The 16,829-nt window shown below is 44.7% G+C and overlaps 1 protein-coding gene across 10 annotated transcripts in view; it reads left to right on the plus strand.

The window, feature by feature from the left end:
* The window catches only part of B3GALT5 (beta-1,3-galactosyltransferase 5), a 110,160-nt gene extending 100,139 nt beyond the window's left edge, over positions 1–10,021 (plus strand). For 9 of the 10 annotated variants that reach the window (XM_064279469.1, XM_064279466.1, XM_064279463.1 and 6 more), the window contains 2 exons: positions 2,011–2,172; positions 3,023–10,021. In XM_064279469.1, coding sequence (XP_064135539.1) covers positions 3,023–3,958 — 936 coding nt within the window. In that variant the 5' untranslated portion in view covers positions 2,011–2,172 and the 3' untranslated portion in view covers positions 3,959–10,021. Of the gene's footprint in view, positions 1–1,547; positions 1,676–2,010; positions 2,173–3,022 lie in introns of all 10 variants that reach the window. The other variant, XM_064279464.1, reaches the window with a different exon arrangement.
* The last annotated feature ends 6,808 nt before the right edge of the window (positions 10,022–16,829 follow it).

Below are 16,829 nucleotides of genomic sequence, written 5' to 3' on the forward strand. Positions count from 1 at the left end.
TGGGACACTAGTTAAAATACAGATTCCTGGGTTCTGGGCCTGCTTAATCAGAAGCTCTGTGGCCAAAATCTCTCTTAGTCAAGGTTCTCTAGAGAAATAGAACCACCAAGTTGTATGTAGGTATATATATACGTATAAACAGTTTGCGCTCAACTACTAACCTAAATATGGTGGTTTGAACCCGCCCAGCAATATTGAGGAAGAAAGCTCTAGCAGTCTGCATCCATAAAGATTACAGCCAAGAAAACCCTATGGAGAAGTTCAACTCTGTAACACATGGGGTTGCTGTGAGTTGAATTGACTCGACAGAAACAGGTCTTTTTTTTCCTGAAGGATCCTGGGAAAAGGCACATTAATAGAATGAGAACTTAATGGTTACTATTGAAGCAACAACTGAAAAAGAGCAAAACTACACAAGAAAGGAAAGAAAGATGGAAACTGTCATCTTTCACTTGCATTTAGTGTTCATGTTTCTCTCCAAAATGTATTTTCTGTGTGTGTTGGGTGATTCCTGGCACCCTCTCCCTGCCAAAATAACCTACAAATTCCAGTCATGCAAAAGATTTCACAAAGGAAGAAAGAAAGAAGTCTCACCACCCCTGGAGCACAGGATCCAAAGGGTTCTTGCCTTCCATCTGCCTCTCAAAGTGACTTCTCCAGAGTTGAGGGGTGTGCTATGGGAGCTCTGGCCAAACAGGAACTCCACAGGGAGCTGAGAACACCACCAGTTTGGCTAAGGGGACCCCTAGGAAAAGAATCCCTGGAGTGGTAGCTAGTGCTGGAAAGCCCTAGGATTATTTAATTCTGTTTAAGATTGAATATAAGGAGCCCTGGTGGTGCAAACGGTAAAGCACTTGACTGCTGACTGAAAGATTGGTGGTTCGAACCCACCCAGCTGCTCCATGGGAGAAAAACCTGGCGATGCGCTTCTGTGAAGATTACACACTAGAAAACCTTATGGAGCAGTTCTGCTGTCACATGAGGTCCCTGTGAGTCGGAACTGATTCAGCGGCACACAGTAACAACCGTGGTGAATATATTTGGAACGGAATATGAATGAAATTTTGAGTTACTCTTTCGCCATTAAAGTAGCCTACCCCTTCTTCACCTCTCCCTGCACGCCTTTCCTTGCTGGCCCCTTTGTCCTCTCATCCAGGATGATGATTTTCAGACACCAACACTGAGTTGAGAATTGGTGAATTTCTTCCTTAGGTTAAATTCCTTAGGAGTCCCTGGGTGGTGCTCGACTACTAACTGAAAGGTTGGCAGTTTGAATTCACCTAGAGGTGCCTTGGAAGAAAGTCCTGGGGATCTACTTCCATAAGATCATAGCCATTAAAAACCCTATGGAGATCCAGTCTATTCTGAAACACATGGGGTCGCAGAGCCAGAATCAAATCTCCTCAATGGCAACTATTTTTGTTGTTGTCGTTGTTGCTGTTAAATTCTTTAGGCACCAGCCACACACTCTGTTATGTACAGAAGGTAAATTACCAGGATGAGAAATTGTTCTGTAACTAATTTATGTGTCCTTCATGTCTCCTCAGAAACTAGGAGATGCTGTATTGATTGGCTTCCTAATCCTGACAGGATTCTCAGATATTTACATATCACTATCGTTGCTGAAGAAACCCTGATGGCATAGTGGTTAAGAGCTACAGCTGCTAACCAAAAGGTCGGCAGTTCGAATCCACCAGGTGCTCCTTGGAAACTGTGTGGGGCAGTCTGCTGTGTCCTATAGGGTTGCTGTGAGTCGGAATCAAGTCTATGGCAGTTAATTACGGGTTATCCTTGCCGACAGGTGACTGTGGTAGACTGTGTTTGTGTTGATCATCCCCATTTTACAGATGAGAATACTGAGGCTGGGTGTGGGGCTCACATGCTGGCTCAGGGTCGTGTAGGCACATAGTGAACCAGCATAAAGCAAGACTCACAAACAGCAAACTGTGTGACTACTTGGTGAGGAGTGTGTGATTTGAAACACACTGTTCCTTCTGTTTTTCTTTGTAGTGATTCCTGAGTAAACAGAAGCATCATTTTGGGGAAACAAGCCAAGCCCAGTACCTGCTGCTGCCAAACATCCTACACTGATGAGTCTCTGAAAGGAGTTTCCTCTTTGCATCTCCCTGTGGCTTAGCTGTCAAAGCGGCAGTTCCTCTGACCCAGCAAAAAGTGAGTTATTTGCTTTCTTATAACATTAACATTGATGATGCTGAATTGCCAAGAACAGAGAGATGGGTGGGGAAAGATGAAAAAAAAAAAAAAAAATATCACACAGGAGACTGTAAACAGTCACCTGAAAGAATAAATAACTGCCGCTAGCAGAGAGGACCCAGATGGCCCTAACCTAAAGGCTGGCGGTTTAAGCCCACCCAGTGGCTTTGCAAAAGAAAAGGCCTGGTGATCTGCTTCCAAAAAGATTAAAACTAAGAAAACTCTGTAACACATGGGGTCACTGTGAGCCAGGGGCTGACTTGTTGGCAGCTAACAACTACTGCTAGCTGAGACACAATTCCAAGGTAGTCTGAAAACACCTATTGCTTCATTCTGGGGGCAACACAAAGGTGAATAATTAGTTCAGAGAAGAAATGCAAATATCCCATACATTTAGGTCTAGAACACATGGTTTCCAGTCTTGCAGGTTCTCTACCTGGACTCCATCAGGAAGTCACTGAACGATAAGAGCAGATGGACCAGTGAGGGATCTAGTGAGAGATTTGGTCCCTCATTTTGTAGACAAGAAATCTGAGGCTTCTTTAGGGTGAGGCTGGTGAGAGGCAAAGCCAAGACTAGTGCAAGATTCCTGGTGCTCTTCATCTTACACCCTGGAGAGAAGGTGCTGGAAATCCTCTATGCGCAACTTCTTGCATCTAGAACTCAACTTCTATGTGCAAGAGGACCCCAGAGTTTCAGAACCATGGTTCATGAGCCACAGGTCTCTTCCCCACCTTAGCCACCCAAAGTGAAGCCACACATACCCTCAGGCTTTTGAGATCTAATAATTTGATTTTGTTTCTTGCAGATGGCTTACGCGAAGATGAGATGTATGTATATTTTCCTTCTGGTTCTGGGGGCCCTTTGCTTGTATGTTAGTGTGTACAATCTGACTCCTTTTAAAGAAGAGCTGTTTGTTTTCAAGAAAGAAAGTGGGAACTTCCTTCAGCTCCCGGAAATAGACTGCAGAGAGAATCCTCCCTTCCTTGTCCTGCTGGTGACTTCCTCGCACAGACAGGTGGCCGCTCGGATGGCCATCAGGCAGACTTGGGGGAGAGAGATGGTCGTGAAAGGAAAACAAATAAAAACCTTCTTTCTCCTGGGAATCACAACCAAAGACCAGGAAATGACAGCAGTGGCCCAGGAAGGCCAGCAATATGGAGACATTATCCAGAAGGACTTTGTGGACGTCTATTTCAATTTGACTCTGAAGACCATGATGGGCATTGAATGGGTCCACCACTACTGCCCTGAGGCTGCCTTTGTGATGAAGACAGACTGCGACATGTTTGTAAATGTCTACTATCTCACTGAACTACTTCTGAAGAAAAACAGAACAACTAGGTTTTTCACTGGCTTCTTAAAAATGAATGAATTCCCAATTAGGAAGAAGTTCAATAAGTGGTTTGTCAGTAAATTCGAGTACCCATGGGACAAGTACCCGCCTTTTTGCTCTGGCACGGGCTATGTTTTTTCTGGCGATGTTGCAAGCCAGGTGTATGATGTGTCCGAGAGCGTCCCCTTTATTAAATTAGAAGATGTGTTTGTGGGGCTCTGCCTGGAGAAACTGAACATCAAGCTGGAGGAACTTCACTCGGAGCAGACGTTTTTCCCTGAAGGGTTGCACTTTTCCACATGTCGCTTTAAGAAAATTGTGACCTGCCATTTTATCAAACCTCCAGAAATGTTGACCTATTGGCAGGCTCTGGAGAGCTCCCCCAGAGAAGAGTGCTCAGTTTTCTGAGGGGAGCCTAAGGGTATATTTGGACAAAGGTCAGACAACCCACAGTGCTCACTGTGGGAAGCTGTTGGATGGTGTAGCTGAGAGTCCTCAGGTGTGGGAGAGGGAGGAGGGAAGGGAGAGGGAGAAGAGTAAGGATGATAGCCTGCAGGGCTCCAGAACCAAGGTAGAAAGTAAGCATAAATGGGACCACTGATTAATCCCCACTTGGTGCCCCAAGCAATAGTAGATAGCATCTCTGGAGAGCCTTCACTACAGTCCTAACTGTTGGGTAGATACTTAAACCTTTTCATTTCAACGGCCAGTATCCATACATAGTGGTGGGCATTATCCCCATTTTAGAGATGAGGAAACCAGCTCAGAGAGGCCCAGTGACTTGCCCCAAGGTTCCCAGCCAGCAAAGAGTGGAGCTGGAGGGAAAGTCAAGTGCCATCAGGATCCAGTTGGCAGCCTGACCCTCTGAGCTCCTCACTTTAAAGGTGAGAGCAAAGGCTCACAGAGAAGCTTTGCTCTCACCTTCAGTCTCTATAAACCCTCTTCTTCCAGCTGCCAATCCTTGTGCTTTTAATGCTACCGCAAGGATGCACAAACTCACCCCCAGCGTCCTTGATGCTCTGGGATGGGTCTGGCTTGGCTGCGTGTTCCTGTTAGCTGCTTTGCACTCCACATACCCTAATGCCACACCCCAGAAGATGTCAGCACAGAAGTTGCAACTTCCCCCATAGTAAACACCCACCCCAGACAGAAATAGATGTTTATAAATTGGGCTCAGAAATCCCTGGAGCCCCAGCCGGTGTCAGACTTCCTTACTGCAGTGGGCAGTATGTCTTCTCAGAGCCCACTGTGGCACTCTGGCCTGTTTGTTCTGTGCTCTCTGGGGACCAGCTACAGCCCTTGGAGCACTTTGGGTCTCTCCTTTGAGTAGAAGGGGGCTGGGCACAACGCATGGTCTGTGCAGGGTTCTGGGAGCTTTTCTGGCTTCCATTGGACTTAGGTCAAGGAACCCTGGGGCACAAAGCAATGAGCCAGCCCCTGGTCAAGGGCGTCTCCTATGTCCGTTTCCCGGCCTGACCCAAGCTCATCTTACCTGGATTTCTCAGAGGACCAAGGAACAACTGAGGTTTAGGGTCTGGAGTTAAACCCTGAATTTCCTTCTCACTTCAGGCTTGTTGCAGGGTGAGGTAACAAGGCACTGACTTTGGAGGACCCTTGCCATCCAGCCAGCCTCACACCATGTGCTGTCATCTTGCTGCTGACCGCAGGAACGATTGATTTTTTTTTTTTCCATTTTGTTTTACTAGACTTTACTAAGCACCCAAAGCAAAGACCTCACACTGCTGCACCACTTATACATGTTGGATTAATCCCTTGCCTTAACTCAAAAAAAAAAAAAAAAAAAAATTTTTTTTTTTTTTTAACTCAGGAAAAGATATTTGCTGCAAAGTGGTGAAGACTGTGTTCATCTGCAAAATGAGGTCTGCTGTCCCATTTTCCAGGGCATTTCTCAACCTGAATTGACCTGCTTCTGTGCAAATGTGTTTGCTCATCTGGCTGCTCTGAACATCCTGGTTCTGCTCAGAGAAACCTCCTTCTCAGGTTGCAAATGGAGGGGTTGAGCCCATTTATTGAAGCTTGTATTTTGCAAGAGCTGCACCCCTTGCCTCCAAAGAAAATGGTGTGTTTGAGGGTGAGGGAGCTTGTCTGGCTGTGGGGCTGGGTCTGTGCTCAGGCACCCACCTTGTCAGATGTGCGTCTGTGTGGCCTCCAGGCGACGGGACTGTGGCTAAGGAGGTCAGGTTATGGCCTCTGGGTGCGTCCTCCAGATCTGGCCTCCTCGGCATCAGCCTGCAGCCCTGGTCACCGGTCACGGGTGTTATCTCCATCTATAGACTCTGTTTGTTCTTAAAGGGTTTTCTATAAAACTCATATTTATTTCTGCTATATATCTTCATACAATGAAGACTTTTTTTTGTCTAGGGAAAAAATGATGTATTTCATGACTATCGAAACTTGAAGGAACTTTAGAGGGCATTGAGTCCACCCTCCCACTTTTACGTAGGATGAAACCAAAGCTCAGAGAGGTCCAGAGACTTGCCCAAGAGGTCACAGCTAGTTTGTAGTGGAATCCAGGTCCTGGCTCAGTCTGTGTTCTTTTACACCATCTTGCTTACCCAAGAGGGTAGGAAACAATAAATGCGTAACTTACGAGGTAAAGCAATGCCTTTCCAATGACACGCAATGCTTATGTCAAACGTTCCTGAGGAGGAGCCAGGGCTGTTGGTTGTTGGTGCGGTGGCTTCACTCACAGGCACCAGGAAAGAAAGGATTTTGATAAGAACACTATTTACCAGGTTTTAAGCTAAGGGCTTTCTGAGTATTAATTAACTTAAAAACTCAAAACAGCTCCATGGAGGAGGCTACTACAAATATCCCTGGTTTACAAATGAAGAACCTGAGGCAAAGAGAGAGAGAGTTTGAGCAACCAGCCCAAGGTTACATAGCCGAGAGCTGCAGAAATGGGATGTGAACCCAAGCTGTTGTATATGTTTGTACCACTCTTGCCCCACATCCCCCTGCCAGCCTCCCAAGCTAACTCCCCCACCCCCAGTATTCCAGGAGATTTTGGGCACTCACTGCATTGGCCTCCCAGATTGCATTTGTGGGCACTTCCAGAGCCTCCCACTGCCACCCATGCCCACTCCAGCTTCTGAGCCCCCGCATTCGCCCTTCCACTGTGACTGTAGAGATAAACCACTGACCCCCCCATAAAGCAGTTCCTCCATTTTTAACTTGATTCTCAGCCCTTCTTGTGTCCTCAAGAGCACAGTCCCTGTACTCGTCCCTCCACTCTGGATCATTCCCATAAGCATACAAACGCGCTATTTTCCCATCTTAAAAAAACCAACAGCCTTCCCTTGACCTCCTTCCCCCTCCAGCTACTGCCCCACATCTTGGCTCCCTTTGCAGTTAAACTCTGCAAGGGAGTTTTATGTATCTGTTGTCTTCAATCCCTGTCTTCGTATCCTTTCTTTTCTTTTTTTTTAATTGGGGTGAAAATACGCACAGCAAAACATTCGCCAACACAACAAACTCCACATTTACAACTCAGTGACATTGATTACATTTTACATAGTGGGCCACTATTACTGCTAGCCTTTTCCAAAATACTCCACCACTATTTACATAACCTCAAGTCAACTCAACGGAAACTAACAACAATTCTTTCTTAAATCCTGTCCAGTTAGAGTTGGCACTGTCTGCACCACCTAGGTGGTGTGTATCACATCACAGCGACAGCATGTGGCTGGACACAGTGCTCGGTTTTCATCTTACTTGGCCTCTGACAGCATCGGACACAGCTAGTCTCACTTGCTTCCTTGATGAGCACCCATCACCAGGCTTCCAGAAGACCACGTGCGCTTGGTTTCCCTCCTACTCACCAGTCACTCCTCTTCAGTCTCCTTTGTTCCTTCTCTCCACTCTGACCTTCTAGTGCTACAGTGTCTAGGGCTCAACTGTGGTCCCCCATCCTAGTTAAGCTCATTCTTCTGTTGATCCCAGCCAGTCTCATGGCTATAAATACCATCAGTTATGCTGATGATGCCCACAGATCTCCAGCCCAGAACCCTGTCTTGCTCTTCAGTCTACTTGACATTGCATAATGAGAAAAACCCAAAATGGAACTTCTGACCCACCTCCCCCACCTTGCCAAGCCATTCCACCTGCAGTCTTCCCTCACTCTGTTACAACGTGACATCATTCTTCTTGTGGCTCAGGCTAGAAAGCTAGGAGTCATCCCTGACTCCTCTCTCTCATCACTGCATCAGAGAAGATTGTTGACTCTACCTCCACATTATATCCGGAGTCCAACTGCTGCTCACCACCACTACTACCAGCCTTGCTCAAGTCATCGTCTCTCAACTGCAGTCCTGCAGTAGCCTCTACCTGGTCTCCCAGCCCCCATCCTTGCATTCCTTTGGACTATTTCCAACACAGCATCCAGAGTGAGTCTTTGAACATGTAGATCAGAGCATTTTACTTCTCTGATCAAAACCCTCCAATGGCTTCCCATATTAGAGTAAATCTATGTCTTTAATGCCGTTGTTTGCCTGTGTCATTTCCTAACCCTATCTCCTCACCCTCTCTCTTCCCTCACTCTGGCCTCCTGGCTGTTACTTGAACATCCCAGGCACACTTCCACCCCAGGGCCTTTGCACTGGCCATTCCTCTGCTTGGAACATGCTTTCTGCACACATTCTCATGGCTAACTCCCTAGACTCCTTAAAGTCTTGGATCAAATGCTTATATATAATTGCAACTCACCCACGTCCCCATGTCCCCTTACCTTCTTTTTTTCCACTGTACTTATTAACGTCTAACAAAGTTTGTATCTATTTATTATAAAATGTCTATTTTGTTTATATTTCAGCCCATTTGAATGTAAGCTTTGTGAGGGAATAGATGTTGGTCTATTTTGTTCGTTGATGTACCTCATTCTGAGCCCAGTGCCTGGCACATTGTAGACGCTCAATAAATATTTGTTGAATGGAATTCAATGAACCTTTGTAGAATGTTATTTTTAGAAGGGAATAGGTGAATCTGGACTGAAAACAAGAAGGATTTACCAAACACAGCCAACCCTAGTTCTGAAGGATTCAGTAAGTGGGAAATGGGTGCATTTTTATTAAAAACCATCACCTGAAAACCTAGAAAGGATGTACAAATGTGCTTCTTCACCTCATGTTTCCCTCCTTTTTCTATAATGGAAAACATCACACATTGAAAAGTAAATAGAATCAGTTCATGTATCTGCCTTCTGGCCTCATTCATGGCCAGCCTTGGTTTGTGTACAGCCCACTCCCGATCCCCTTCACACCTCGTCTTTGGTGATTATAAAAATCCACCTCTTTTCTTTAACTGTATCCAGGTTTTACTCCCCACCTCCCCCCTAGAAGAGAATGACAACAATAAATTGTCAGGAAACGTACATTGAATCATCGATGTAGCTTTTCAATCCGATTGTATTCTGTATATAAAGAACTATATGTGCATATTCATCCTATGAAACGGAAAACCACACTATGTCAGTATTACAGATTTTCAAAACCAGAACTACCAAGGAATGTCAGATCTCTTGAGCTTTACGGGTGAATGCTGGACTCTTGGAGTTCCATGACTTGGTCTCCTGGGACCTGGTCAGCCCATGTATGAAAAATGTGGGTGGTCTGCAGGTGACCCATGAAGAGCACTCCCAAACTTAGGAACTTGAGTGCAGCATCCGGAATGTCATGAGTCTATATTGACCCTACCAAGAGGTTCAGTTGCTGAAATCCGGGCCTTGGTTTAGAAGGCAGTTTCCCTGATAAATAAGCCTGTCTCATAGACTTCAAGGGCTGTATTCATTAACAGAAGACTAAATAATTAAGGAGCCCTGTGGCACAATGGCTAAGCACTTGGCTGCTAACCGAAAGGTTGGTGGTTAGAACTCACCCAGCGGCTCCATGGGAGAAAAGACCTGGTGATCTGCTGCTGTAAAGATTACAGCCATGGAAACCCTATGGGATGGTTCCACTCTGTCACATGAGGTTGGTATGAGTCAGAATCGACTCGATGGCACACACTAGAACAAAAAAGTTTAATTAAATATTTCCTAATCAAACTAAGAAGCCTCTGGGTGGTGTAAATGGTTAATGTGCTTAGCTGCTAATTGAAAGGTTGTCAGAGTCTACTCAAAGGCACCTGTGCAGAAAGGCTTCCAAAAAATAACCACTGAATACCCGATGGAGCACAAAATCACTCTGACACGCGTGGGCTTGCCATGAATCAGAATTGACTCGACAGTGACTGGTTTAATTGAACTAAGGAACCATATGTATGTATGTATATACATATATATCTATATATAGAGAGAAAGCCCTGGTGGCACAGTGGTTAAGAGGTCGGCTGCTAACCAAAAGGCAGTAGTTCGAATCCACCAGCTGCTCCTTGGAAACCCTATGGGGTAGTTCTACTCTGTCCTATAGGGTGGTAACTATGAGTCAGAATCAATTTGATGGCAATGAGTTTACACACACACACACACACACACACACACACACCCTGTAGTACAAAATAAACCATTCTAATATGACTGCAAACTAATTGCAGAACATTTAAATATACAAAATCATTTCCTTGCTAGCCAGCTCAAAGACCTCTCTCATAAATCTTACCAGTAAATTGGCTGGAAATTCGAATATCAGTTATTTTTCATAAACTGCACTTTTATGTACAGGTCTAGCCAAATTACCCTCAACCTGTCTCTCCTTTTCCTGCAGCACATTTAAAGCCTTAAAAAACTTTGCTGGTGGTGGTGTTAGTTGCCATTTAGACAATTCCAACCCCACGTGTGCTGACCAGAACTGCTCCATAGGGTTTCCAAGGCTGTGACCTTTCAGAAACGGATGGCCAAGCCTGTCTTCTGAGGTGCCTCTGGGTGGGTACAAACAGCCAACTTTTGGCTAGTAGTCAAGTGCTTAACTGTTTGCGCCATGTGTCTTCAACACATTATATTTTCTAAAAGCATCAGTTCGTATGGAGTGCTCACTTGGACTGATTCTTCACTTCGTATTAAGATCTCAAGTTAATCCCTTCCTCTGACTGGGCACCCTTGGTCCTCTGCACCATGGTTCCCCTTTAAACAACTATTCCGGAAGCCCCAAGAGTTTGTGGTTCTCCTTTCATACTGCCAACATATTGCATTGTGTGTGGGGTGAAAACGTTTGGGGCCCCAGGGTTCACATTTCTCTTTTCTACAGATGATGACAACTGAATAAAAAATGAGAAAACAGTTTCAACTGAAAGTAGAATGGCTGCACTTCGAGCTTAAAGTGATTCTGGAGACCTGGGTCCATGCGCTTACTTTACAAGTGAGAAGCCAAGGTTTCAAGAGTTCATGCTCCCCTTCTACACTCAGGGCAGTGGTACAGGCTGGACCTCTGACCCTCCACCTGGTGCAACGTCCACTGCACCATGCTTCGGCTTTTTTTTTTTTTTTTTAACGAAATGCACTTAATTCCTCCTTACCTTAAAACACAATTGTTTAGCCATATAGGGCACAGTGGAAAAGGAGAGGAAAGAAAAACCTAAATGGACAAAAGCTGGAGCTCCTCTCTTTTAGCTCCAGATTTCCAAATTCAACACCCTAACTCACATCTCCTTCTGGGTATCCCAAAGGTGCATGGGACACGGCCGATATAAAAGCAAACTCAAGACCTCCCTCCCCAAACCCCGTGGTCCTTCAGTGATCCTACCCTCAGGAAATGTTCCTTTCCATCTGTCCATGCACTTCTGCAGGCACAGGTCAGCCTCATTCCTTCCCTATCCCTCCTTCACCCCACCTGTGGATTTGGCCTCAGCCCTCCATGTCCACCTCAGTCCAGGCAGCCATCTTGATTCACCTGGACTCAAGCGCAGCCTCCTAACTGGTCTTCCGGGTCCAACCGTGCCTCCTTCCAATCTGTTCTCACGTTACATCTAGAGTAATTTTTTGAAAATGCAAATCTGGTTAGGACACTTGGAGGCCCAAGGAAGCTAAGTGATTGCCTCCGGGACCCTGTCCTGATGGGGTGGACTGGTGTGGTCCTTGGATGAGCAGGCGTGGTGGCTAGCTCCCTCTGGGCTGCAGCAGGGAGAAGCATGGTGGCCGGCAGCAGTTATGCATTGCTTTAAGTGTCGCTGCTTCTTCAGTAAGCTTCACGGTGAACTCAGTACACACAGTTAACATCGGTCACCCTGTACGTCAACTATGTGACGTGCAAGAGACCTGACTCGAGAGTCCAACCTCTGCTGAGCACCCCAGCGCTGCTTCTCCCATGGCCCCAAAGGCTGGCAGAAAGCGCTGGAAAGGAATTTGAAAACAAAATTAACCTCAATATAAGTTTCTTGATGCCATTGAGTGTGGTTATTTTTGATAAAAAAAGCTTATCCAGATATTTACTTTGGCTTTAAAAATAATTTGTTTATTAAAGGTCTCCCTTAAACTGTTAACTTCTGCTAACATATCTTAATATTCTATTTATAGACCCAGGAAATTTTAACAGTCTTTCAGAAGGGGATTTTTGTTAATGAACATTGTTAACTTACGGTCTCATGGTTAACTGAACTTCTTTAATGTGCGTTTGAGAGTTCCTCAGTGCCACAAATAGTTAAGCACTGCCTACTAACTGAGAAGTTGACAGTTCAAACCCACCTAGAGGCATCTCAGGAGACAGTAACCTGGTGATCTGCTTCTGAAAGGTCACAAACTTGAAAACCCTATGGAGCAGTTCTACTCTGCACACATCGGCTCCCTATGAGTTGGAGTCCACTTGGTAGCACCTAACAAGAACTGTGTGCATTTATAAATTGGTATATTCAGTTTTCACTGCAAGGACGGTAATTCAGTTCTCTGAGTGACAAACACATCCTTAATGAGATCTTAACTAATTCTTACCGGCCTAATGAAATAAAGATATAAACACTGCAAACTATGTTAGATAGTCCCTAAGTGAATTAGTAAGATTTCATCTCATGAATCTTAATCGATTACTCAATTTACATTTAAAAAATTGGAATCTTAAGGCTGGCCTGTTATTTTATTGGGCCATATTACAAGTGCATAAAATATCAAATACGCACATATTTAACACCCACATTTTAATACTAAAAGTTTGACTCTCTTAATCATTTCTGTACTTAATCCAAATTTTCCCTGGTTGAAAGAGGCTTGCTTCTTAGGGAAAGGATTACATTGACTCAAACAATGTGTCTGTGTTCTCAGAGGGTCCAGACCCTTGCAAAAGGCCAATGAGCCAATGGGCCCTCATGTTTCCATTGTGTGTTCACAGGCAATAGAAACATTTGATTGGATTTTTAATTTTTTCAGCTCTTACAATATATAAATATCCTCTTAGTGGGACACTCAGAAGTTTGAAGTGGGTGAGACCCTGTTTACTTATCTTTTTTGTAATCTTTCTCTCTTGGGTCCTCAGCTTTCCTGGTTGAATTCTGGATAGTTCTGGTGGCTTTGACTAAGGGTGCCTGACTTCCAATATTATGCCGGTGACAGTAAAAAGTTATTAGAATTTCTTTTTTAGCACATGCCATATAGCTTTTAAGAATGTGCAGATGAAAGAGAAAATGAAACCAATAAATGACAGGATTGCCAAAACCTCAGTAAGGCCAGGAATCCCTGGATTAAGCAACGCAGAGAAATTCTCTGTGAGTTAGAAAGTTCCCAGACAGAGGCACCTTGGGGGCCCTGGGTAGAGTAAGAGTAATAGGTATAACAGGTATGGATGTGCACACACCCAATATGGTGGCAGCAGGGGCGGATTAACCAGTAAGCACCGTATGCACCGGTTTACAGTAAGCAAGGTGCACACGGGTTTGTGTTATTTACTAATCTGCAGTGAGGAACTATTAATAAATGTTATGGATTGAATTGTGTCCCCTAGAAATGTTTATCAATTTGGCTAGGCCATGATTCCCAGTATTAAGTGATTGTCCACCATTTTGTTATCGGATGTGATTTTCCTATGTGTTGTAAATCCTACCTCTGTGATATTAATGAAGTGGGATTAGCGGCAGTTATGTTAATGAAGCAGGACTCAATCTACAAGATTAGATTGTGTTTTAAGTCAATCTCTTTTGAGATATAAAAGAGAGAAGCAAGCAGAGAGACAGGGGGACCTCATACCACCAAGAAATAAGAGCCAGAATAGCACATCCTTTGGACTTGGAGTTCCTGCACTGAGAAGCTCCTAGACCAGGGCAAGATTCATGACAAGGACCTTCCCCCAGAGCCAAGAGAGAGAGAAAGCCTTCCCCTGGAGCTGGCACCCTGAATTCAGACTTCCAGCCTCCTAGACTGTGAGAGAATAAATATCTCCTTGTTAAAGCCATCCACTTGTCGTATTTCTCTTGTAGCAGCACTAGATAACTAAAACAGTTAGTAAACACAATTAAGCCTGTGCGTACCTTGCTCATTGGGTAATCCATCCCTGGGTGGCAGCTGGAATACATTCAGAATGTGGGCTTACTCTGCTCCCTCTTGAGCATAGCCGACTTCTCTACACTGTTGTGGAAACTGTACTGAAATATATCCTTGTCAGGGCCTCTAGATTCTACAGTGATGGAAGCCATAGAAAATGGAACCCTACCCAGATAAGAAGGTATTTGGGACACTAGGTTGCTGCATACCCCGTGGTGAAGCTGGGGAAAAGGGCCCACTGGGAGAAAATGAATTGGAGGAGTGAAGACCTATCCTCCAGGAATAAAGGTGACTCAATTAGAGTGGCTGGGTGGTGCTAACAGTTAAGTGCTTGACTACTAACAAAAAGGTTGGAAATTTGAGTCTACCCCAAGGCTCCTTGGAAGAAAGGCCTGGCAATCTACTTCTGAAAAATCAGAAATCAAAACCTTATGGAGTGCAGTTCTACTCTGACACACAAGGAGTTGCCATGAGTTGGAATCAACTCCACAGAACTATTATTTTTTTGTCTCTTTAGCATTATGGTATGTTCCTGGCATAATGGCGAAGGACTCCCCTCTGGATTCAGGAGATGCAGTTTGAGCTCCAGCTCTGCAACTTGCTAGCTGTGTGATTTGGGGTGATTCCTCTTCCCTCCAAACCCGTTTCTGTATCTCTGGGAAATGAGGATGATAATAGCTTCTACTTAGATCACTGGGGGGTGGGGTAGGGGGTGGTCGTTAAGTAAGATAATTCTTGTCAATACCAGAGCTTGATTCAGGCTCAGCATGGGAGCTTTCACTTTGATATTGTGTCTAATAGTCTACCATGATCACTTGGCGGCAATGGATTTGCTTGGTTTTCCCCAGATATCCCTGACTTGTGTCCACGTGTGGTTCCTAGAGAATGGGTTATAAGTGAGAATGTCTTGTTAAGACAGCATTGTGGGGAATGCCAAGGTATGAAATTGCTGTCCTGAAGAATGGATATTTTATGTAGCTTCCCCCCAGATCACATTTCCCCCATATGTTCACTTTTAGACAATTGAATCCCCTTCTGCTCTTAATCTGGTCCCTGGATGGCACAAACAGTTGGCATTCGACTAATAATCAAAAGGTTGGCGGTTCCAACCCACCCACTGGTGCAATGGAAGAAAGGCCTGATGATCTGCTTTTGTAAAAGATTACAAAGAAAACCCTATGGAGCAGTTCTACTCTGTAAAACATGAGGTTGCCATGACTAAGAATCGACTTGATGACGACTAGTTTGGTTGTTTTTTGGCTCTTACTTAGGTGAATGAGGTATATGTGTGGAAGGGAGGAAGCCAGCTGGAACCCAGCTTTCGTATGTTTAAAATTTAGTCCTGAGTGTCCTCGTGTTACCACGGATAGACCCTTGCCTTGTCCCCTCACACCCAAGCTGTCCAGGGCCTAAGATTTCTGGGGAAGAGCTATGCTCTGCAATCAGGCTGCCTGGGTTTGGATTTTACTTCCCTCATCTACTTCCATAAGGGCTAAGTTACTTATCTTCTCTTTACCTTGGTTTTCTCATCTGAAGAATGGAATTAGAGTAACTCCTACCTGTCTTAGGCTGGGTTCTGTAGAGAAGCAAAACCAGTAAAGTGTATAAATATAGAAAGATATTTATATTAAGGAAATGGCTTGTGTGGTGGCAGAGTCTGGAACATTCCAAATCCTTGGTTCAGGCTGGAGGTTTCTCCTGATTCACGTAGCCACAGGGGCTGGTGAACCCAAGATTGGCAGGTCAGACAGTGGGGCTCTGGCTCATAGTTCGAGAAGACCAACAAATCCCAAGATTGGCAGGCAAGACTGCAGGTAAGCTGCTAGCTCAAGTCTGAAGAACCGGAGGTTGGACAAACCAGAGCCAGCTGCAGGATCCTGAGTGAAAAAAGCCAATGAGCCTTGCCAGAAAGTCCACCTATATTGAATGCAGGCCACACCCCCAATGAAACACCCTTTCAACTGATTGACTGCTCACAGCAGATCCCATCAATGGAAGTGATCACATTATATCAAATCTCATCACGGAAGTGATCACATCATTATACGACTACCAAACTACATTGTAACTGTCAAACCACTGAGCATCATGGCCCAGCCAAGTTGGCACACAACCTTAACCATCACACTACCTCACTGTGCAGGGATATTGTGCAGGTTAAACGTGAGAGTGTGTGTAAATTGCCTAACATTCCATAGTGGGGGCTCAGTAAGTGTGGATGCTTGTAATTTAAATTTGGGTTAATACCACAATGGCCTATTTAGACTGATGATCCATGTACTAATCAGGACATCTTTGGGTGAGTCTTTAAGGCAGTGTTAAAACTCTCATTCCTTTCCTTCCTTTGTATGGTCCCTGGAACTCTTGGAGAAGTTCTTGTATACAGGGCGTTCTTCAGAATCACACAGCACAGTGTGCTGGACTTGGTTGATCCGGAACATGTGTAAATTTGAGCATGGTAAACAAATATTGGAGCTGGAAGGTGCCTGAGAGATTTTCTGCAGGGTTGTTGTTGATGACTCCAGCTCATGGTGACGCCATGTGTGTCAGAGTAGATCTGTGCTCCATAGGGTTTTGAAGGCTGTGACCTTTCAGAAGCAGATCCCCAAGCCTGTTTTCTAAGATGCCTTTGGGTGGGTTCAAACTAATAACCTTTTGCCTAGTAGTCGAGTATCTGCAGGGTAACGTCCACATTTTACAAACAAGAAAACCAAGATCCAGGAAAAATTGAGGAACTTTGCTAAGTCATTCAGTTAGTAGCATATACAGGACTAGAAACGAGCATTAGAACTCCTATGCCAGTCATTCATTTCTTTATTAATTCATTTATTGAACAAATAAGGTCGGTACTTTACAAGAAAT

Source organism: Loxodonta africana, chromosome 2, assembly GCF_030014295.1.
Source record: "Loxodonta africana isolate mLoxAfr1 chromosome 2, mLoxAfr1.hap2, whole genome shotgun sequence".
In the NCBI taxonomy this organism is placed as follows: Eukaryota; Metazoa; Chordata; class Mammalia; order Proboscidea; family Elephantidae; genus Loxodonta; species Loxodonta africana.